The sequence below is a fragment of the Hypanus sabinus genome, chromosome 18, assembly GCF_030144855.1.
Source record: "Hypanus sabinus isolate sHypSab1 chromosome 18, sHypSab1.hap1, whole genome shotgun sequence".
Classification (NCBI taxonomy): domain Eukaryota; kingdom Metazoa; phylum Chordata; class Chondrichthyes; order Myliobatiformes; family Dasyatidae; genus Hypanus; species Hypanus sabinus.
Window position 1 is genome coordinate 20683469 of NC_082723.1, and position 24630 is coordinate 20708098.

A 24630-nucleotide genomic window follows, 5' to 3' on the forward strand; every position below is an offset into this window, starting at 1 on the left:
AAGTATATGATACTTGGAGTCATTGGTATCATTTTTCTTCAGTTAATCCTGTGCAGACAGAAAGTGTATAGTGTTTCAATAACCTACCAAGTGTCCAGTTTTTATTTGAGCACAATTAATGGGCTTCATGAAAGGATCTCCAATCAAAGTGCAGATCACAACTATCTAGGCAATTATTATATCCTTAACAGTTCTACAGTCTTAAGTGGCTTTTTATAAAGAGCATGGCCAAAGATTTCGAGCATCCAATGTAGTAAATAACTCAGAACACCCATGATGAGATTCCCATGGGTTTACTGAATCATAAATAAGTGACAAAACATATTCAGTTGCCGTAGTGCCAGCTGTTATTAACAAGATAAATTTATGGCTGATGATAAAGTAATGTGTGGATGCTAGAAAAATTATTGCAGACTGTACCTACCCTGCAAACTGCCTTTTCCAAAAGCTCCCTTTCGGAAAGCACTCCAGAGCTATTGGAACAAAATCTTCACACCATCTTAAACAGGGGTGTCAAACTCATTTTAGGTCACGGGCTGGATTGGGCAAAATGCAGCTTCATGCGGGCCGGATCAGTCGGGAGCGTGCGAACGCAGCTTTCATTGCCTCCGTTTTTTCAGCCTGTTCTCATGCGTCTCAGTCTCTGCTATAACTACAAAGTGTTTCACTTCACAAATTCCGTTTCTTATGAAGAAGACTGCTGAGCAAGCATTATTTTTATGATTGGTATTAACTTACAATCATAGGCTTCATATCGCCGGGCCATTAATAATTAAAATAATAGATCTATCTAAAATGATCTCGTGGGCCGGATATAATTATACGCCGGGCCGGATATGGCCCGCGGGCCTTGAGTTTGACACCTATGATCTTAAAAGTTTCTTTCCTCTCTCCTTAAGGCAGTTAATCTGATCAACCATTCTAGTTACCCTACCCCCACCCCTTCTATTGCTGCACTGCACAACAAACAATGTAAACCACTTTTTATAGTGCTGTTTGCATTGTAGTTACATGCTAGTATTGATTTATGTACATGCCATATCCATACATTAATCTCTAATTTATATGATCATTGTTGAGTATTGTTTTTACCTGTTGCATGTCACATCAACATAGCACAGCAGATTCCTAATATGTGCAAATGTATATAGCACATAAAGTTGATCCTTGTCTTCAGCTTGTCATGCCCCTACTTGACATGAGCCCAGAGCAAGAGAATATCTCCGATCTCTGATTAATCAGAACTGATGGCTAATTCACTCAGTAGCTAGTGATATAGATAAAATTCCAGTTGCTTATAATTTGTCTGACATTTTAAATGCATTTCTAGGTTTCTGAACAGCAGCACCTTTTGGCTTTGAAGGACATGGTTATCAATGAATTCCGTATGCAGCTGCTTGCTTTGGAGCAGATTTCTTACGATGGGATATTTATCTGGAAAATTACTGATATTGGGAGAAAAAGGCAGGAGGCCATTTCAGGGCGAACGACAAGTCTTTACTCCCCAGGTACTTTAAAAGTAAAATATCTGCTCTGTTTTTGAAGTAATACTATGACATTCTAAGCAATCTCTCCTCTCACTTTTAAGCAGATCTTTCGGTATCACGGAGCTGGGTATATAAATTCACATTACTTTAGCGTTGTTGTAGAAATACCTGCGCATTGGTGTTTCTATACCGGGCTGGTTGCATCATGGCCTGGTGTGGAAATAACAATGCCCAAGAATAGAAAAGCCTGCTTAAAAAGTGTTGGATCCAGCCCAGTCCATCACAGGAAAAGCCCTCCCCACTCTCTACAAGGAGTACTGCCACAACAAAGCAGCATCCATCATTAAGGACCTCCACCAACCAGACTCTCTTCTCATTGCTGCCATCATGAAGGAGCTACAGGAGCCTTAGCTCCTACATCATCAGGTTCAGGAGCAATTATTAACCTCCTACCATTAGGCTGCTGAACCAGCGTGGATAACTTCATTGGGTTTTTTAAACCAATATTCCAACAACGTTTTTGTACCACGAAGTCCAAAAAGGATGGTCTTACTCCAGACAGCTTCTTAGCAAAGATAAACAGAACTTTTTTAACCAGTATCCCAAAAACATTTTTGTACCATGAAGTCCAAAGCAGATCATTTTACTCCAGACAGCATTATAGCAAAGATAAACAGAACTTCCACCTCACCTCCTCTGACTTCTTAGTCATGCAAATGGTTAATTCCCCCTCCTTTGTTACTCAGCTCCAGACTATATTTGCTTTGTTTTGGCTGCTTTGTGTCAGTGTTCAATCTCCCACCCCCCCCCCCCCCCCAAACTTGCACATTTCATTTATGTTCTGTACCATAAGCACCATGTACTTAGTATTTTTACTTGTGCTGCCTAATACAACGACCTAACAGTGATCCTAACATCTTGTTGCCCATTGACGGAGCCAAGTTGAATTATTCTACTTTTGAACAACATCGTTGGGCAGTGCATGCAACTTGCTGCCGACTGAGACAGAAACAAAATTCTAAACTTAGTCTTAGCAATTCTATAAATAATACAATAACTCCAATACAATACTTTAGTAACTTTTACATCTTATCATCTCACCAAATACAACCTTGTTTTTTTAGCACTCCACTTTCCAGTGCAATTATTTTCTTCAAAGCACATGGGCATAGTTCTTACAGATCAGAGAATATAGAACAGCACAGGAACAGGCCCTTCGGCCCACAATGTTGTGCTGAACCCAGCTAAAAAGTAAGTCAAAAACTCCCAAAAGTTAATCACTCCTACCTACACAATGTCCATATCTCTCCATCTTCTTCATATTAATGTGCCTATATAACCATCTCTTAATAGACTCTAATGTGTTTGCCTCTGCCACCATGCCAGGCAGTGCATTCCAGGCATCCACCACTCTGAGTAAAAAAAAACTTACCCTCACATCCTCTTTAAACCTGCCCCCCCCTCACCTTCAATGCATGCCTTCTGGTATTAGACATCTCTACCCTGGGAAAAAGATACTCCCTGTCCACCCTATCAATGCCTGTCATAACCTTATAAACCTCTATCAGATCTTCCCTCTGCCTCTGCCATTCCGGAGAGAACAACCCATGTTTGTACAGCCTCTCGTGATAGCACAAGCCCTCTGAACCAGGAGAATAGGGCCAGATGACTTCTTAATATGCAAATAGTTAATTCCCCCTCTAATCTTCGCAAGAAAATCTAACGGATGATTTGAATATGTCCTTCCCCCGTTGAAGTTGCACGAGCCAGACTTGTAGTATCATTTGCTGTCTGTTATATTTGAATTGATCTCATTCACTACATTTGAGGTAATAGTCACTGCTTTGGTACTTTGACATCTCCTGCTCGTTGTTCGTGACTGCTTTTTGCTTTTCAGTTTGATGTTATTTAATTCTAGTCATTTTTGGCGAGGTGCATTTGAAATCTCCTTTGCATTTTCACCAACATCAGGGGTTTCCTCATGCTGTATGTCTTGGCTTAGGCCCACAATGCTCGTCCATTGTTGAGGTGAATCAAACACCTGAAATCGCATACCACCAGGGCGGATTGGCTCCCTAGTACAGTTTAATTAGTAAGGTGCCTGATGCTGTCACTCCCTGCATTTCTCTAGTCTGATCTTTCATTCCCACAGTTTCACTGTGGATGAAAATAGTTAGTAAAAATGGTTTGATTTCAAATATCTTTTTGAAAGGAGTACTTACAGTATCTGTGCACTTGTTGGTACATTGGGGATGACAGCTATGCACAGAAATAACTTGTACTTGCAGTATGACATTTATGAGGAATTTTGGTACAGCTAATCTTACAATTAATGTCCACAGAACAACTTCATTTGTTTCTGAAAAGCTGCTGAATCTTTCTTTGCAGGATTCTACACCAGCCGATACGGCTATAAAGTGCGAATGAGAATATACTTAAATGGAGATGGAGCTGGTCGAGGTACTCACATCTCCTTGTTCTTTGTTATCATGAAGGGAGAATATGATGCCTTGCTTCACTGGCCATTTAAGCAAAAGGTATGAAATAAATTTACACTGATTTCTAACATGTAAGACCAATATTCAATAGTCACCTGTGTCCCTTGGCAGTCACGGAATATTTTGCATACCAATGACCTTTTTATCATTCAAATTTCTTCTTTGCAAACCAGTTTTTTTTCCTACTCTTCCAATACAGAGTATTTAATAAATGATACAATATTCTGTAGCCACAGAAATTGTATCATCAGTTTCTATTCCATTTACTGGTATCAATATTATTTAATTGCTTTCCCATGAAGAATTGTCATCCACCATTGGCTTTGGAAAATGTTTTGATGAAGCTTCCTCATAATCCCCTTCCCAGCCCTTCAGGTCATTTGGAGATTTATTATCATTTGTCTGAATACACTGCAATCATACAATTGATTTTATTGTGATTTATTTTGGACAGATTTAGTTTAATGATGCAGTTGCAAGAGGGGTTATGGTTAGGGTCTATAGTGACTTACCATTGATCAACCTGTTTACAAATTGAACATGATTATTCAAAGACTTTGCTTTCAAAGGAGCCATTTGGTAGCCATTAGATTTCTGAAGGGGTCCTAACCCTGTTGAGTGCATATACTATTTACTTATTTTATTACTTAGAGATACAGCAGGATATCAGGCTCTTTCAGCCCAGGGGCTCTCGTGCCTGCCAATTACACCTGTGTGACCAATTAGCCCATTAGCCCTGATGCCTTTGGAATGTGGAAGGAAGCCAGAGCACCTGGGCAAACGTGGTCATGGGTAGAACATACAAACTCCTTGGAGACCACGGCGGGAATTGAAACCAGGTTGCTGGCACTGTAATAGTATCACGCAAACAACTGTGCTACTGATTTTATCTGGTAATGTCCTCAAAATTAAGGCCAACCAATATCTGCAGCAATGGCCAGTTTTCAAATGACAATAAATTGTCACTCTAGCACTGAAGACTTCCTGAATGATAAACAGGCTGCTGTGAAACTGCTGCAGGGAGAAACTGAAAGCAGATTCCCCATGTCACTGGTCATTATTGTAGAAGGAATGGTCAAACAAAGGGCAACTTTATTGTGACTTTGGACGAATCTGTAGATTTGTTTCAGACTCCCATTGTTTCTTTTAACTGCACTACGTACTGGCAACTTGTTGAATATCTCAGTGGGCTGTTGGGTAAAGATGCTGAGTGTTAGACCATAAGACGTAGGTATGTTATGTAGGACTAGATGTTAATATCCCTTATTAGCACTCCTGAGACATGCTGCCCAGACTCTGTGGGGTAGCCAAGTGAGTGGTGGCATCTTCTGGGTTTTCAAGTGGGCGCCCTCTTTCCTCGGTGTTACGCTGATAGGCCCACGACACCTCCAGAGGGTTCAGCAGTGAATCCCGGCATTCCGGGCTTACCCCCTGGATGCCATTCACTCACTCGGGGGCCCAGATGGAATCCTTCCTCTTCATCCAGAGCCACTGACTACCCTTTTCAGGAGCTCTGGAGAGGTCTTTGACTGCTTGTCGGTGTGTCTTCTCTCAACTGCCGGAGTAGCCTTGATGTTGATGTGGCTACAAATCCTCTGCAGCCTGCTTCGACCGATCGCACCCTTGCTTTCCAGCCATGTTGCTGCACATCCGCTGCAAGCTCAGCGTACCTTGGCTTCTTGCGCTCGTGGGCCTCCTCCACTGCATCATCCCAGGGCACTGTAAGCTGGATGATGTAATCGAGATGGAGTGAGGCCGACCACAGCACAAGGTCCGGTCTGAGGTTGATTTCCGCGATTTCCGTTGGGAAGCAGAGCCTCTGGCCTAAGTCTGCCACCACCTTCCAATCACGTGCCCCATCTAGCTGCCTGATGTCTGGTCTTGATGTGGCGAGTCTGGCTTTACCCTTGTCTTCCCGGACAGATGCTGTTAACGGCCAGCAGGATGAAGGGGGAGGGAGAGCATTGATGCTAGTCCGCTGACTTTCCAGCACTGCTGCAAGACACTGTAGCACCTGGTTTGTGCTGCCAGGTGTATCGGCCTTGAGTGAGGCTGGTCTTGCAGCCTACCAGAATGTGTTTTTGTGTTGCTGAAGTCGGGCAGAGGGAGCATGTAGGGTCCTCTCCATAGCACTGACTGAGATTTAATATTTATGCAGAAAGTGCAGTTAGGTTCTGCTTTTGACTCATGCAGCAACCCTGTTACAACCAAAATCTGTTCCACCTCCAAGTTTAGTCTTCAATCCTGTAAAATTAGAATTTGTTGTTTGTTGCTGATTTTTTTTTAGAATGTATTAATAGCAGATTATTTTTATTGTACTCTTCCAAGGTCACGTTCATGCTATTGGACCAGAATGGCCGGGAACATTTAATCGATGCATTTCGTCCAGATGTTAATTCGTCCTCATTTCAACGCCCTGCGAGCGAGATGAACATTGCCAGTGGCTGCCCTTTGTTTTTTCCATTGGCCAAACTCGACTCTCCGAAACAGACCTATCTGAAACATGACGTCTTGTTCGTTAAATGCATTGTAGATGCTACAAATTAACGCAACAAGAGATGAAAAGCTGTAGAAGTTAATTGGTATTGCCTTGCATTATGCATTTCAAAAATGTCTCACTGATATTTCGAGAAATTTTCTGTTTTGGGATGTTTTGAGTGGTACAGTACCAGGGTGGATAGCACAAAGCTTTATGGATTCAATTACTGCCACTGTCTATAAGGAGTTATTACGTTCTCCCTGAGACCATGTGGGTTTCATCCGGGTGTTCCAGTTTCCTTTCACAGTCCAAAGATGTACCAGTTGGTAGATTAATTGGTCATTGTAAATCCTCCCATGATTAGGCTAGGGTTAAGTCGAGGGTTGCTAGGCAACGCAGCTCGAAAGGCCTGAAGGGCCTATTCAGCACTGCATCCCAATTAATAAGTAATGATACAGAACAATTTTTTATTTAAAAACAGGATTATCCCTGTTACTAATGAACTGTATAATCTATATAAGTCACTTTTTTATTGAGATTTGTAAATATATTTTTGAAAATGCAGAAATAATCTGATTGAATTTCAGGATCATACATGGTTGTTGTGTGGTATGAGTATTTTCAGTGGTGCTGGTTTTATTTCATAATGCAGGTTATTTTGTGTGCGAAAATGAGTATTGTGATTCAGAAGTGTTGATTAGGTAGATTGTCCTTAAGTACAGCCTGATATTTTCAGGCATCCCCTTTGTCAATGGAAGTTGTCTGCTCAATAATCAAATTTTGAAGACCATCTCTGATTACTGGTTTACAGTGGCCGTGTTTGTTAAATGGTATGACCAAAGATAAATGTTGCACATATCATTTTGGGAATTAACATGAAAAAGGAATGTTCTTCTATTGCAAGTTTAAAAAAAAATTAAGGTAGCTGTAAAATGAATGATGAATATAGATGTATAATTGTATTTTAATGAAACCTGCATTACTTCATTAATCTAGATATTATCAATATCTTCATCCTTGTATTTTAATTTATTAGTTATTCCACCATTTTGCGGTATTTTTCAATGGTGCAATACTTGCATTTTTTTATTGGCTTTTATAAGTTTAAGTCTGTAATGCTTATTTTAATAGTGATAATGTTATTCAAATGAATTGCAAAAAAAAATTGTGTCAATGAATTATATTAATTCCAAGAACACAAGAATTAGCATTTGCAAACTCTGTACCCCTTGGACTTGCTGTGTGGTTCAGAATGATCATAGCTAATCTTCCCTGAGACATGTCTCAGTTTTAGCCCCATAATCTATTTATTATGTTGTCTGAAATTCTGACACCCTTTTGAAAATAAACCAACTATACATTTACCACGTAGGGTAGAGAATTTCAAAGGACCTCAGAAAGACCTTCGAGGAGTTTGTACATTCTCCCAGTGACCTCCAGGGGTTCCAGTTTCCTCCCAGTCCAAAGACATTACTGGTTGGTAGGTTAATTGGTCATTGTAAATTGCCCCATGATGAGGCTAGGGTTAAATCCAGGGGTTGCTGGCTGGCATGGCTCAAAGGGCCAGAAAGGCCTATTCCACACTATATCTCAATGAATAAATAATACATTTTTTTAAATTGTCTTTTTCTCAATGTTCACACTGAGACCAAGATCCCAATTCTGAATTTAAAGCCAGGGTATACAGCTTCTTGGTACCTACCTGTTAGGACTTGTGTGTATTTGAATTGGGCAACCAGATTCATCTTCCATACTGAATCAGAATCAGGGTTATTACCACTGACCTATATAGTGTAAAATTTGTTGTTTTGCAGCAGACTGCAGAATTGTGGGCTGAAGGGCCTGTACTGTACTGTGCTGTATTGTTCTATGTTCTATAGACAGGTATATGGAGGAATTTAAGGTGAGGGTTTTATGGGAGACAGGGTTTAAGGGTCAGCACAACATTGTGGGCTGAAGAGCCTGTATTGTGCTGTATTGTTCTATGTTCTAAAATATGGGCCCAGTCTCTGATATTGGGACTTCTTGTTCCATGAACTTTTACTGCAGCCCAGTTCAGACAATGATGCTCTTCATTAGGTAAGGAACAAAAACTGTAATAAACTTCCAGGTATTGTGCTAACTGAGAAGTACAGTATATGTGGTTGTACTATAGATAGGGCAGTTCCATATAACAATTAGTTAGTGTTGTCTTTTCCTCATATCCTTAATGTGACATGTTAAAGGGAAGAGAATATACAGGTACTACTGTCGATCACTTAACCCTTTGAGCCTGTCTCCACTCCTTGTTAAGATCATGGCTTACCCTGTACCATTGCTTGGTCTACACATTTTGCTCCCTATCCCTTCGTTTGAAAAAAAGTCATTAGAAGATTAAAAATAATTAAGTTGCCATTTGTGAGATTTTGAAAGCACTTTATGCTCTTAATCTTGAAAGTCTTAGCTCGAATCTTTATACTTTTAACCAAATCCTAACCTTTGTTAAAGATGTTGGGTCTACCAATGTCTTGAAAACCTAAGTCAAACAACCTCTCATATTTCCGTTGTTTGGTATATTCTCTTGTCATAGTGTAATCCTCACAGGCCAGTACCTTTGTGGTAGATCTATGTTGTACTCCCTCAGAGGTTAGTATATTCTTCTTAAAGTGTGGTGCTCAAAGTTGCCATCTTTATTGTTTGGTAGTCAAATTGGAATGATGAATATTCGTAGTATAATCCTCGAAATGCAATATTCTGGGAGTTTTTTTAATTCCCATTTTATTTTCATTCACGTGGAATCCACATTAAGGCCTCATATTTATTGCCCATCCCAGATTTCCCTTAAGATGGTGGTGAAATGTCTTATAAGAAAACAGTGAAGAATAAATTAAATTGCTGTCATCAGTAACCACACCAAAGCAAGATTGGACAGGGATTTGCTTCCCTAAAAGTCATCAGTTGAAGCAGGGTGATCAGCTGAGGTCTTTACTGATCAATCTAGAACCCCAAACAGCCACATTTTCCCTATTCGGATATCTACTCTTTATCTTTGCTTTGTTCCTACTAACAAGATTTATAACTTTCCTTCATATTTAGGGGTTTCAGCTTTACCTGTTAATATCTTTGAGCGACTTTGTGAAGTGCCTTTGTCAAACCCATATAAGTATTACCCGGCCTCATTCAAATTTGGGGTAGAAACCATTGTGTTCAGATTCCGGTTCAGAATTATTTATCCCTAATCCTAACCTTACTGCATAGAAACATCCAGCGAAATGTGTTCACAACCAACACACCTAAGGATGTACTGGGGACAGCCCGCAAGTCACCACATATTCCAGTGCCAACATAGCATGCCCACTATGCTCGGGAGAATAACACAGAACACAACAAGCAACAAAACATCAAAAGAAACCCCTTTCCTTCCTCCCTCTCACTCACACAATATTGCAGGGATTTCTTATTGCCCGATCCATTATTCTTTGCTGTTTCGCTCACACTCATTTTGGTGACTCTTCCTTCGCAGGTTCGATGTTAAGTTTCAGTGCTGCTGTCATTGTCTTCACTGTGAATGTTGATGCCACTGCAGCTGCTTTGTCCTGATTTTTACTTAAAAGTTATCACTTTTAATCGCTGCTCCTCACCCTCTTTCTAACTGCAACATTTATTCAATGTCTCTGCTCCATTGTTTTTAACCTGCTTAAAACTAATTTCTTCCATTCTGCTTTTTATATCATCACCACTGTTAATTTTCCATGTACTGTATTGGCATTTCTCATTTGTGCTGAATGAGATGGAGAGAGTTCAGAATTTCATACAATGAAGCCACATTACAGCTGGTCATAAGAGCTGCTTTGTGCCAGTTAACAAAGCAATTTTCAGCGTTAAACGTTGATAATGTCCAGTGAGTACTTGAGGGATATGGATCAGAAATTTGGCAGTTTTAAGTCTCTTTATATACCTCCAAGGAATTATGTTAATTGGATTGTTTTTTAAAAACTCAAATTTTAAGGATGAATTTTGAGACACTAATGAACTGGCAGCTCTTGGGGCTGGCTAGAATTTTGCAAAGAATGGCAAAATCTAGATCAAGGATCAAAATCAAAGCAATTTGATAAAGGACAGACACAGAGGGTGGGGGAGGCTTCTGCCTAGTGATCAAAATTTATCTCAATCAGTATGCACTTTAAATTATCTGCAACAGCTGGGCTTGGCAGAGTAGTGAAAAGCAGCTAGAGAGGAAGGGCTAATATTTCCCCAAAATCTCCTGCTCATTCTCAACCCATAATTCAATTTGAATTGCATCTTTCCATTTGTTTTCGTCTTGGCTGCCGCTACCTCCACGAGGTGCAGGACGGGCAATGTACTGAATCAAGATGCGTAGTTTACATATGAACATAAAGACAGAATAAGCCACTCAACCTCACCATCCTCTTCCACTGTGGCTGTGCTCCATCTGTCACTCTAGCAATGTGTCTAAGCACTCAGGATGTTCCAAGCCTTGCATTTCTGTGTATATAATACTGCAGTGATTTATCACGGTGGGTTACCTGTCTTTACTATCACTGCATATGTAGTTTCTATAAAACTAACCACCTTGGGATTCAGTATAGCAAACAGCGGTAACAATATTAGCTTGGATTCTTTTCATTGGAATAATGTCAGTTGTTCATTCATTCATTACGTGCCACTTCATATGATGAGGGCAATCATGATCTTTCCATGACCGTGATTGTTCTTGGCAAATTTTTTCTGCAGAAGTGGTTTGCCATTGTTGCCTTCTGGGGATTAAGAGGGCGCCACGGTAGCGTAATGGTTAGCACAACGCCTTACAGTACTGGTGACATGGGTTCAATTCCACTAGTAAGTTCTCCTCGTGAGCGGGTGGCTTTCCTCTGGGCGCTCTAGTTTCCTCCCACAGCTCGAAGACATACCGGTTGGTAGGTCATTGTAAGTTGTCTGGCAGCACAGCTCCAAGGGCTGGAAGGGCCTATTCTGCGCTGTATGTAAATAAGTACAAGACAGGTGACCACAGCCATCGTCAAGATCCTTCAGAGGCTGTCTGCCTGGTGTCAGTGGTTGCATAACCAGGACTTGTGATATGCACTGGCTGCTCGTACAGCCATCCACCACCTATTCACATGACCCTGCTGAGGGCCTAAGCTGGTGCTACACCTTGCTCAAGGTGATCTGCAGGCTAGCGGAGGGAAGGAGTGCCTTACGCCTCCTTTGGTAGAGACATTATCTCCAGCCTGCAGCCCAAATGCCAGTTGTACCCTTTGATTTTGATTTTGCAAAATGTAGAAGGCTTTAACAAGCAGAAGCAAAGTTGGCAGAAATGACTTGACTTGCAGAAGAAGCCAGAGGACATCACCAAGAAATGTAAAGAACATTACAAGACACTAGACATGGGATGTTATGTAGTAGCTTCTATACACACATTGTTTCTCAGCTTTGTGTATCAATGTTGTTCCTTGCACAGCTGTAACGTATTTGCATATGACATCTGTTATAAATTGGAAAGATGTTTAAATTCACGAGAGATATTTACATAGAATGAAACTTGGTGCACCGGTGTTTGAGATTAGTTCAACCATTTGTTGAATCGGGGATCCGTAGCAATTTAAGTTTGACCAGTTTTTGGGGGGGGGGGGCTCAGAACTTCAATAATCTGGCATCCAACTGTTTTGGAAAACCTGTGGGTTGAGTGTGCAAGCAGAACCAGGAATGGGGTCAGAAACATTGGTAAAATTGCAATTGGAGTAAAGGTCTAGAGCGCTAGTATGTTTCCCGCCTCTTAACTTGCTGGGTTCACTGGAAAATGTATTTCATTACTGTGTAATGTATTTTAAAAAATGAAATCAAGTGAAATATTGACATACTTGGAGTAACATGCAATGGATCAGAAAACCTGCTACTCCAAAGTTTCAAGGGTTCGGAATTATTGTGCTTTGGTGGGCTGCAGGCCCATGTCCTGGGTAGTGTCTCACTTTCAGTCTCTTGCGCCCATTGCTGAGGCTCTAAAATACACTCTGCAAAGCTGACATAAGAACAAAAGGACAATTTCAAAACTATTTGTAACTTCCTGAGTTGCTAGATGACCGATTTGTTTTCCTAAACAAATGTTACTTTGTCTCGTGTATTACTGTGAAAGAGGTGGCAAAGGTTTAGTTTACTTGTCTTAATGGATTTCACAGTTTTGATCATTGTGTGTCCGAATTATCTAAAAAATCAATTTTAAAAACGTTTGTCAAACATTATAACAGTAGTAGAATAAAGCATATGTGTAATAAACTATCTATGCACAGCAGGATGTTTAAAGTACATTGTTGTGAATAAATATTTCAGTGCTGAATTATGTCTTTGGAGTCATGATTTTATTTCGGCAACTTATTTATGCAGCATTTTAAATGTAAAAAGATCTTCCAGATTGTTTCATGGGTGCATATCCAATGGCATTGAGGGAACAGATCCAGTACAAGAGCAGCCCTAATTCTATTAAAAACAGGCGGAACTTTTTCAGGCACGCATGAAGGAAGGAGAGGTTCACTAAAATAAACTTTGACCCCTAGAGAATGAGACTGGGGAATTAATTAAGGCAAATGGAAAAATAGCAAAGATTCTCAATTGGTCTTTGTAATGATTAATCACAAGGCTATATGAAGGGAAGAATTTAAAGCAATTTTTATAATTAGAAAAAAAAGTACTAGGCAAGCCAATAAAGTTTGATGAGTTTCCAAGACCTGATGGCCTGCATCCAAGGGGCTCAAAGTAAGTGGTTGCAGAGATAGTGGCTGTGTGGATTGTATTCTATCAACAATTTCTGGTTTCTGGTGCAGACCCAGAGGATTGGGAAACCACAAATGTGTTGTAAGAAAGGCAGAAAACAGAAATTGTAGACCAGTTAGCCTAACATCTGCAAATGAGATGTTAGTCTACTTTTAAAGGAATAATAGGCCAGTCAGGAAGAGTTAGCATTTTTGAAAGGGTAATCTTATTTGACAAATTTACTGGAGTTCTTGGAGGATACAACAAACTGTGGATGAAGAGAGAGCAGCAGATGTAGTGTATGAATCCGATCTCTCAAAGGTGCCACATAAAATATTATTACATAAAAATTAACAGGGTTGGGGATAAAATGCTGACATGGGTAGGGCAGTAGCTGACTAACATAACACTATAAGACACAGGAGCAGAATTAGGCCATTCAGCCCATTGAGTCTGCTCCACCATTCCAGTATGGCTGACTTATTAGCACTAAAATTGGATGATCCTGTCACTGATTTCAGCTTTATTTGTGGAAGCTTGCTTTTCACAAATAGGTTGTACATGATAAAGTATTTTGATTATCAAACATTTTGGCATGTTCAGCGACGTAAGATGCTACTTAGATATGTTAGTCCTTCCTTTACCGACTAACCGCACACATCAGGAATTGAATCTAAAACTGTATCAGTTAATTGGATAAGCTTGCTAAAACAAAAGAAGCCATGTCTTTTTTTTAAGAAGACAGTGCCACATTAAGAAGATGATGTACATTTGTCTACAAAATCCACTGCATGCCAAGGAGTGCATAACTAATTTTATCGGTGAGACATGATGTAGATTGGGAAACCTCTTCACTGAGCAGCTACGCTCCGTCTGCCAGAACAAGCAGGATCTCCCAGTGGCCACCTATATTAATTCCACTTCCCATTCCCATATGTCCATCCATGGCCTCCTCCACTGTCAGGATAAGGCCACACTTAGGTTGGAGGAACAACATCTTATATTCCGTTAGGGTAGCCTCCAACCTGATGGCATGAACATCAACTTCTCAAACTTCCAGTGATGCCTCCACACCCCCTTCACCATCTCTCAAACCCTTGTCCCTCTCTCATGTTATCACCTTGCCCTCCCATCGCCTCCCTCTGGTGTTTCCCCCTTCTTCTTTCTTCTGTCTCTTTCACCAATCAACTTCCTAGTTCTTTGCTTCATCCCTCCCTCCCCCTCAAAGTTTTACCTACCGCCTGGCGTTTCTCTCTCCCTTCCCTCCACCTTTCAAGTCTACTCCTCAGCTTTCTTCGTCCAGACAGGTTTCAGCCCGAAACATCGGTAGTACTTGTTTTCCTGGCCTGCCGAGTTCCTCCTGCATTTTGTGTGTGTTGCAGGCATTTTTCAGTTCAGCTCAGCCCAGTGTTCATTATCTGAAGGCCAGCCCAATTTAAAAATAGCCTAAAAGTAGTAATGAGAAAGAGTGACCAGATCTAGGACTAGAAACTAGAAATTAGTTACAGTAGTCAATGGGAACGTTAAGGAATTGTTGACTTTACTGCAATGAGTGTAGAATATGGAAGTAGTAGCATTTTGATGAGACCATATCTAGACTACTCTGTACAGTTTTGGTATCCATTAGGAAGATAGTGCTTGCTTTGGAGACAGTGCAGGCAAGATTGGTTCCAGTGATGGAGGGGCTGTCATATGAAATTTTGGGCAACTACTCATTAAGAGTACAAAAGAGTGAGAGGCGATTTATTATTAGTGTGGGGTTTTTTCCCTAATGGGCGATCTCCAGAATCTACAGGACATAGTTTTAGAAGAAAGGATTAATGAGTTCAGTTCAAAGTCAAAGTAAACTTATTATCAAAGTGTGTACATACAGTATATCTCACCACATAGTATCTTGAGATTCATTTCTTTTCAGGTATTTACAGGAAAATACATGCAATAAAACTTATGAAAAGATATGGGTAAATAAAGACTGACAAATAACTAATGTGCAAAAGAAGACAAATTGTGCAAATAATAAAAATGTAAGTAATACTGAGAACATGAGTTGTAAAGTCTTTGAGAGCGAATCCAAAAGTTATGGAATCAGTTCAGAGTTGAGGTGGGTGAAGTTGTCCACTCTGGTTCAAGAGCCTGATGGTTGTAGGGTAAGAACTGTTCCTGAACCTGGCTGTGTGGGACCTGAGGTTCCTCTACCTCCTAACTGATGGAGGACAGGGCATGGCCCAGATGGTTGGGGACGTGATGACGAATGCTGCTTTCCTGCGGCCGTGCTCCTTGTAAATGTGCTCAATAATAGGGAGGGCTTTTCCTGTGATGGACTGGGTCATATCCACCACTTTCTTGTAGCCTTTTTGATCCTGGATATTGGTGTTTCCATAACAGGCTGTGATGCAACTTGTGCATCTATAGACATTTAGATAACACGCCAAATGTATGCAAACTTTTACAAAGGTAGAGGTACTGGCATGCCTTCTTTGTGATGGTATTTGCATGCTGGTCCTAGGACACATCTTCTGGTTTTCATAATGCCATGGAATTTAAAATTAATGTTCCTCTTCACTTGTTATTTCCTCATGAGGATTGTCTCAGGGACCTCTGGCTTCGTCCTGTAGCCAATAATCAGCTGTTCAGTTTTGCTGATTTTGAATGAGAGGTTGATGTTTTGACATCATTCCACCAATCTTTCCTCTGATATGCCAATTCGTCACCATCTTTGATTTGACCAACAACAGCAAACTTAAATATAGCACTGGAATTGTACTTAGCCGCATAGGTGTAAAGTAAGTAGAGCAGGGGGCTAAACACACAGCCTTGTGGTGTGGCTGTGCTGATGCAGATTGTGGAGAAATTGTTCTTACCAATTGTTAAATTGGAGATTAGGAGTAACTCCTCTCATAGATTTGTGAATCTTTAAGATGCTCTACCTGGAGAATTGTGGAGAAAGAATCACTGAACAAATTCAAAGTGGAAATTAACAGGCGTTTAGAACCATGGGAGTGTCAAGAGTTATGAAGAGAGAGCAGGAGTTTGCTGTTGAGACAAAGTTTAGATTGTTGAACGGCGGAGTGACCTACCCATGCTGCTTATCTCAATGTTCTAAGGTTAGCACTGAACCACATGTTGGGAAAGCTCTGAATTATTGGTCAAAGAGAACAGATTCAAGGAGGAGAGGAAGATGGAAAAGTTTATATAAGAACATCAAGGTTCATGACCTTTTGGCTTGAATTTCTTAATTCCTCTTCATTGATGTTGCCTGACTAGCAGGTTGCGAAGATGCTTTTGAGGGAGACCACATCCATGTGGAACCTAACCTGTACTTTCCAATGATGCTTCCGAATATTGTAACCTGAACTTGTTAAAAAGGCTGTTGTTTTTTTTTGAGTGAACGCATACACTTAAATAGAACAGATAAAAAGTTAGTCTCGGAATGCCGGTTCTGCACACATGCAGCAGTCAGCGACCTCTAGTGTGCGTTCGAGGAAATGCACCGCAGAGAGGCGGGGGAGTTCATTTTGCTGCTCGTTGTAATCGCGCATTTGAACAATGACTGTGCGTAGTTACAAGAAGTACATTTTATCAAGGAAGTTTTAAATCAGCGTGCGTTGAAAGTAAACAGTTTGCTGAAATCGTGCCATGCTTTTGGATGATTGACTCTGCATCTGGACCAGTGCAAGCTCAAGCACAGGCAGTAATGCTAGGTTCATGCCATTCAAGGTCAGGCCCGATGTTTGCTAACAGTAAAGTATAGCACAGGAACAGGCCATTTGGCCCACAGTGTTGAGCCAAACCAGCTAAAAAGCAAATCAAAAACGCTCAAAACACTAATCCCTCCCACCAATACCATGCCATGATATGATGAGGGCATCTGCCTGTCTTGAAGGACGATGGAGTAAAGTTGCACTGGAGTGACCTCTGCAGGGTGCAAGCCTGGGCAGAGCCATGCCCATGTCTCTCCATCTTCATGGGATGGTCGAGGGGGGTAACTCACAGACCTCCGTTGATACCTCTGACCCACCTTACCCCATCCCTATCTATAATTTTAGTCTGGTTCTCTTTCTCTCTCTTTCCCCCCCTGACTATAATCTCCCCCCAGCCCTACCTTTCTTTCTTTGTTATTTTCCATAATTCTCCACCTTCCCCTTAGCCCATTTCCCTTCAGCCTATCATTTCCCAGCTCATTACTTCATCCCTCCCCCCACTTCTTATCCCCCCCTTGACTATCCCATGTTACTTCACTCCTGATGAAGGGTTTCGGCCCGAAACGTCGTCACTACCTCCTCCCATAGACGCTGTCTGGCCTGCTGAGTTCTGCCAGCATTTTGTGTTTTTATTTATTTCCAGCATCTGCAGATTCACTCGTGTTGCCTATTCAAATGTCTCTTAAAAGCCTCTAATGTATTTGCCTTGACCACCATACCAGACTGTGCAATCCAGGCATCTATGACTAAGTAAAACCTTACCCCTCAAATCCCCCTTGAACCAACGCCCTCTCGCCTTCAATTATGCCCTCTGGTATTAGATATTTCAACCCTGAAAAACAGATACTCTCTGTCCACCATATTTATGCCTCTCATAATCTTATGAACCTCTTTCAGATCTCCCCCAGCCTCCGACGCTCCAGAGAAAGCAACCCAAGTTCATTTTTCAATATCATCAGCAAACTTGAAGACCAGCCCTCTTATCCCACCGTTGAAATCTTTTGCAACACACACAAAATGCTGGAGGAACTCAGCGGTCATTCAGCATCTGAGAGAGGGAATAAACAGTCCATGTTCTGGGACTTGGCAAGTCAGGCAGCATCTACAGAGGGGAATAAACAAGCGACAGAGTCCTGGTGAAGGGTCTCTGCCCAAAGTATCAACTGTTTATTCCCCTCATAAACAGTTTCCTGACTGTTGCTCAGATGCTGCCTGACTTGCTGAGTTCTTCCAGCATTTTGCGTCTGTTACTCAGCAGCTGCTGAACCCCATGCGTTATTGAAATCCTCTCGAGCAGCTCCACCAAGGCCAATGTTACTCCAATTACTACTCCCATGTCACTACTGACTTTCCACAGACTATCATTGTGCTGATTTTCAAGATTCAAGATTATTTATTGTCATTATTCAATCGGAGTGTAAAGGAGAACAACTTTGTTACTCCCTCCATTGAAGGGATGATATGATGTCCCTCCAAACCCTCATTTTCTGTGGTTCTCAGAGCATCTTTGTCTTCTTGCACTTTCCACACAGCAACCTGGATCTATGTTAGATTCCAATTACTTTGTATGTGTTTTTTTTATTTCTGTTCCCCTCCCTCTCAGTATTCCATGACACTTCATTTTTATTATTTGGAGCACCTGACGCGGTCTGTGTAGGTGAGAGAGGAGCAGGGCTTGTTTTGCTGTTGCTGCTTTTGTTGCTTGCTGTATCCTGTTTTGGTGAGTCCGATGTAGTTCTGCCAAGCTTTGTGGGAATGCCATGTTGGCGCTGGAATGTGCGACGACACTTGCCCTCCCCGCGGGTGTGTTGGTTGTTAACGCAAATCACACCGTTCACTATGTGTTTCAATGTATGGTACACGTGATAAATAAACTTGAGTCTCTAACTTGACCTTTAGGGACAAGCAATCCCTTGAAAAATTATTCAGCCCCGAAAATTATTTTCACATTTTACGGTCTCATCTTCTAAATATAAAAAATATTGAAATCGGATTTTTTAAACTAATCTATAAAACATTGTGCATCATTTCAAATCTAAAGAACAATTCCAAAACCTGTCAACAATTTGCTAAAAATTAAAAACCAGCATTGTGAGGCTGAAGAGGTATTCATCCCCTTTATAATTACTACGCTAACTTTCCTCAGGTGCAATATTGTATATTACCCTACCAACTCAGCCAACTTGTTGATGTAGAAAATTGAAGGATCACCTGAATAAATATCCCCTCCCCCTGTAAGGTCCAAGAGTATATGGTAGATTCTCAAGACGCCAAACCAAAATGAAGACAAAAGAGCATTCAAGGCAAGTCAGGGAAATGATAGGAGAGAAGCACAAATTTGGGGGAGGGTGCAAGACTATCTCGAAGGCACTGAGCTTACCTTGGAGCTCAATGCAGTCCATCGTGAAAGTTATGAAACCACGGCTACACTGCCTAGGTCAGGCCGCCTGACTAAACTCAGTCGTAGGAGAATACTAATACTTGTAAGAGAGGCTACTACAATGGTAGCAGACACTGAGCTGCAGAAGTCAGTGGCTGCAATTGGAAATGAGGTTTATGGCTCCACAATTTCTAAGGCCTAGCACACGAAGGGTGTTTATGGAAGAGGGGCAAGGAGGAAGCCCGGCCCAGAGAAAAAGCATAGCCTTGTCTGTAAAGACTCTGCAAAGCATCACTTAGAAGATATGTAAATACGTACATGCAAGGTCTTATGGTTGGATGAGACTAAACTGGAACTTACTGGCTACAACACTAAGCGGTACGTGTGGTGTAAATCTAGTACTGTGCATCAGCCAGGTAACACCATCCCTACTGTAATGTATGGTGGAGGTAGCATCATGCGATGGGGATGCTTTTCAGCAGCAGGAAATAGAAATCTGGTCAGGATTGATGGGAAGATGAATGCTGCTGAATACAGAGATCCTGGATTAAAGCCCACTAGCCTCTGCCAGAAAGCTTAAGCTGAGAAGGAAGTTCATCTTTCAGCAGGGCAACAGCCCAAAGCACACTGCCAGAGCAACCTTGGAGTGGCTTCAAATGAAGAAAGTTGCTGTCCTTGAGTGACCCAGTCAGAGTCCAGATCTAAACTTGATTGAATATCTCTGGCAAGACCTCTAGACCGATGTCCACCACTGCTCCCCAAATAATCTGTCACAGTTTGAGCAATTTTGCAAAGAGGAATGTGTAAATCATGCTCCTTCACATTGTGCAAAGCTAATAGAGACTAATCCAAAAAAACTACTGGTTGTGAGAGGTAGGTACTAAGTACTGAGCAAAAGGGGGATGAATATTTTGAATCGCTGACATTTCAGTTTTTGTTTTTCATGCTTTGCAATTTTCCCTGTCTTTTGTTTGGACTCCACTGTGAGAAAAGGAGCATGTGATTCACATAATAAAAATTCTCAGTTAAATTGATCAAAATCCTTGGTTGAAATACTCATTTGTGTGAACAAAGGGTTAGGGCTGAATACTTTTGCAAGGCACTGTAGAACAGAACTTTTTTCTTTAAATGTCACCATTCTGATGTTACTTGTTGGTAAATTTGCCCAGCTTACTGGCCAGGCATGACTTGGTGGAGGTATCCATATCTAGAATATTAGTAGCAGCTTTGCATTTCTCCCATCTCAACATTACTTTGAACTTGATTGTGTGAAAACTGTTTAATAAATAGTCATGTAATATTAAACTATTAATTAAGTCTAGTTCATCCTCTGTTTCTGCTTTTAAAACATTTCTTTTTTTAGAAATGTTGTGGCGGGGTGGAAATACGCCTCTGCCTAGGGAGCTCTTCCCTCCGCTAGCCTGACAGGTCACCCTTGGGGAAGGTGTAGCACCTGCTTAGCCCCCTCAATCGGGGCCACATGAAGCCCTAAGAGCAGGTGGTGGGTGGTCATACGGGCAGCCGGTGCATATCACAAGTCCTGGTTATGTGACCACTGACACCAGGCAGACAATCTCTGAAGAGTGTTGATAATGGCTGGAGTCACCTGTCTTGTAAAAACACTGCCCAGAAGAAGGCAACAGCAACCCATTTCTATAGAAAAATTTGCCAAGGACAATCATGGTCATGAATAGCAAATCGTAAACATAAGAAATTCTGCAGATGCTGGAAATCCAAAGCAACACACTCAAAATGCTGGAGAAACTCTGCAGGTTGGGCAATAGACAATTGACAGTAGGTGCAGGAATAGGCCATTTGGCCCTTCTAGCCATTCACTGTGATCATGGCTAATCTTACACAATCAGTACCCCATTCCTGCCCTCTCCATATCCCTTGACCCCGCTATCTATAAGAGCTCTATCTAACTCTCTCTTGAATGCATCCAGAGACTTGGCCTCCACTGCCTTCTGGGGCAGAGCTTTCCACATATCCACCACTCTCCGGGTGAAAAAAATTTTCCGCATCTCAGTTCTAAATGGCCTACCCCTTATTCTTAAACTGTGGCCTCTAGTTCTGAACTCACCCATCAGCGGGAACATGCTTCCTGCCTCCAGTGTGCCCAATCCCTTAATAATCTTATATGTTTCAATCAGATCCCCTCTCATCCTTCTAAATTCCAGTGTATACAAGCCCAGTCGCTCCAATCTTTCAACATATGACAGTCCCGTCATTCTGGGAATTAACCTTGTGAACCTATGCTGCACTCCCTCAATAGCAAGAATGTCCTTCCTCAAATTTGGAGACCAAAACTGCACACAATACTCCAGGTGGGGTCTCACCAGGGCCCTGTACAGCTGCAGAAGGACCTCTTTACTCCTATACTCAATTCCTCTTGTTATAAAGGCCAGCATGCCATTAGCTTTCTTCACTGCCTGCTGTACCTGCATGCTTGCTTTCATTGACTGATGTACAAGAACACCTAGATCTCATTGTATTTCCCCTTTTCCTAACTTGACTCCATTTGGATAGTAATCTGCCTTCCTGTTCTTGCCACCGAAGTGGATAACCTCACATTTATCCACATTAAACTGCATCTGCCATACATTTGCCCACTCACCCAACCTGTCCAAGTCACCTTGCATTCTCATAACATCCTCCTGACATTTCACACTTCCACCCAGCTTTGTGTCATCAGCAAATTTGCTAATGTTACTTTTAATCCTTTCATCTAAATCATAGAAATGAATGAACAGCTGACGTTTCAGGCCCAAGACCTAGATAGACCATATTCACTATGTCATATGACACAGCACATAATGATGGTGATTTTTTAATAGCTTAGTAATTACTCTGAATTATGAAATTGTGTGTATCTTAACCTTGTTAACCTTGGAATCTATAAGGAGAGATTAACTTTATTTGTCACATGTACATCAAAGCATTGAACGATACAGTCATTTGTGATGAGCTGGGGGCAGCCCGCAGTGTCACCACACTTTCTGCAGCAACAAAGCAATCGCACAAGTTACTAGCCCTAACTGTGTGTCTCTGGAACGTGGGAGGAGACCAGAGCACCTGGAGGTCACGGGTACAAACTCCTTGTAGAGAGCAGTGAGAATCAAACCCCGATCAGGGATCACTGGTGCTGTAAAGCGATTGAGCGAACTGCTACATTATTTTTGCCTCCCCATTTTATAAATCAAAACTTAAAACTTTGCCAAGTATAACGATCAGTGCAAAGCATTCATAATTATCGCCGGTTAGGCTTGCCTGCTTTAGAACTTGCAACTGAATATGTCAGGGCGAGAATAAGCAGTAAGGTGCCCATCGTCTTTTAGGCAGTCCCTTGGGACCGGTTATGATTTGTACAACTGTGTCCAGCCGATCTTGCCATTGCTGGTGCTTAGTGATTGGCGGTCCCAGCGGGCGGGCTCAAGATTCTCAGTGCCAACCAACGTCAAGCGATCGTGGGCCAGGGGTTCCTAGAAACTGTAATTTCCCTTAAGTGGTATTGCAGATCCATGTAGGTAGGAGACACGAGGGCCAGTGAACCCCGTCCCTACCCCAGGTCAGCGGTCCAGGGGTCGGAGGTCTGTGTGATTCCAGAATTCAAAACCCCATGACTGGGGGGTTTTTCCTTCAGACATCTGCTTTCCAAGATCAAGTTCAAATTCAAGCTTAGTGTATACAGGTTCAATGTCATCCACATGTATGCAGCCTACCAAAGCATAATTCCTCCATTCCTCTAAAGATCACCCCGTTCCTCTTGCCTGTTCAGCGTCCTGCGATATATTGAATGCCATCAGGACCTCAACGGCGAAGAAGCTGATTTGGGACAGAGCACTGATGTTACTGTCCTTGCCTTGCTTGTGGGTTTAAAGGATTTTGCAGGCACAGTATAGGTAGCACCTCTACAGTGCTTTACGGTGCTTTCTGTGGCTAGCCCGAGTCTCGGGGGAATATAGAGATCACAGCTGCTCAGTAGACGGTGTGACCTTAATTTGCAGACACCTTTTTGCTCAGGTGACTAAAAGCCTTGCTTGTGCGCCAAAGACAGTGTTGCGTTTCATCAACGATCTCTGCATTTGTCCTGAAGTGACCCTCGAGGTGTGGGAAGTCCAAATATTCCACGGTCACGTTGTGTAGAGGAAGCTGGTTTCCAGAAAATCTGCCGATACTGGAGATCTGAGCAACAGACACAAAATGCAGGAGGAACTCAGCAGGCCAGGCAGCGTCTAAGATAAAAGTACAGTCAATGTCTCACGAAGGGTTTCAGCCCAAAATGTCGGCTGTTCACTCTTTTCCTAGATGCTGCTGGCCTGCTGAGCTCCTCCAGCAAGTTTCTAAATGAGCCAACTTCTCTCATGCTTCATTAAACCTGAAAGTAGGATTTCAGAATTCAAAGTAAATTCATTAACAAAGTTCTTTATGTTGCCATATACTACCTTCCAATTCATTTCCTTGAAGAAAAATAAAGAATAATATGGATTTTATGAAAAACTAGACATAAACAAAGACCGACAAATGTGTAACATTGTGTAACAATGATGCTGAGAACATAATCAATATGGGGGAAATGTTTAATAGGAACCTAAGGGGAAACTTCTTTATTCAGAAGGTGGAGCGAGGGTGGAACAAGCTGTCAGTGTAAGTTGTGAACGTGGGTTCAATTGAAAAAGTTCGGAGAAGTTTGGATGAGTACATGGCTGGGAGGGGCATGGAGGGCTTGGTCTGGGTGATGGAACTAGACAGAATAACAGTCTGGCGTGGTCTAGATGGACTGAAGGGCCTGTTTCTGTGCTGTAGTGCTCTATGACACCGAGGTCGGGTGAGACTAGAACTAGAGGTCATAGGTTAAGGGTGAAAGGGAAATATTTAACGGGAATTAATTTGATGATGATACAACCATTTGGTAGGAAGAAGGAGGATGAAGGCGCACACTCAGCGATTCAGGAGCGGCTTCTTCCCCTCTGCCGTCTGATTCCTAAATGGACGTTGAACCCCTGAACACTGCCTCACTTTTTTAGTATATCTTACTTCTGTTTTTGCATGATTTTTAATCTATTCAATATACATTTACTGTAATTGATTGATAGATTCTTCTATGTCATGTATTGCATTGAATTGTTGCTGCTAAGTTAACAGATTTCACGACACGTGCCGGAAATAATAAACCGGATTCTGACTCTGATGCTGGAATTCTTCTCATTCAGTGGTGCAAGTGTGGAATGAGCTACCGGAGGAAGTGGTGGGTGCAGGTTTGATTGCAACAGTTAAAAGAAGTTTGGCCCTGTGGTCAATGGGGCTAAGCATAATAAGAGTCTAGTATGGACTAGATGGG

General features: G+C 41.7%; 1 protein-coding gene across 1 annotated transcript in view; it reads left to right on the forward strand.

Annotated features, from left to right (window-relative positions):
• traf1 (TNF receptor-associated factor 1) overlaps nt 1-12795 on the forward strand; it is a 55873-nt gene extending 43078 nt beyond the window's left edge. Inside the window, exons 9-11 of the mRNA XM_059993818.1 lie at nt 1331-1508; nt 3876-4024; nt 6314-12795. Coding sequence (XP_059849801.1) covers nt 1331-1508; nt 3876-4024; nt 6314-6532 — 546 coding nt within the window. The 3' untranslated portion in view covers nt 6533-12795. The remainder of the gene's footprint in view (nt 1-1330; nt 1509-3875; nt 4025-6313) is intronic.
• The last annotated feature ends 11835 nt before the right edge of the window (nt 12796-24630 follow it).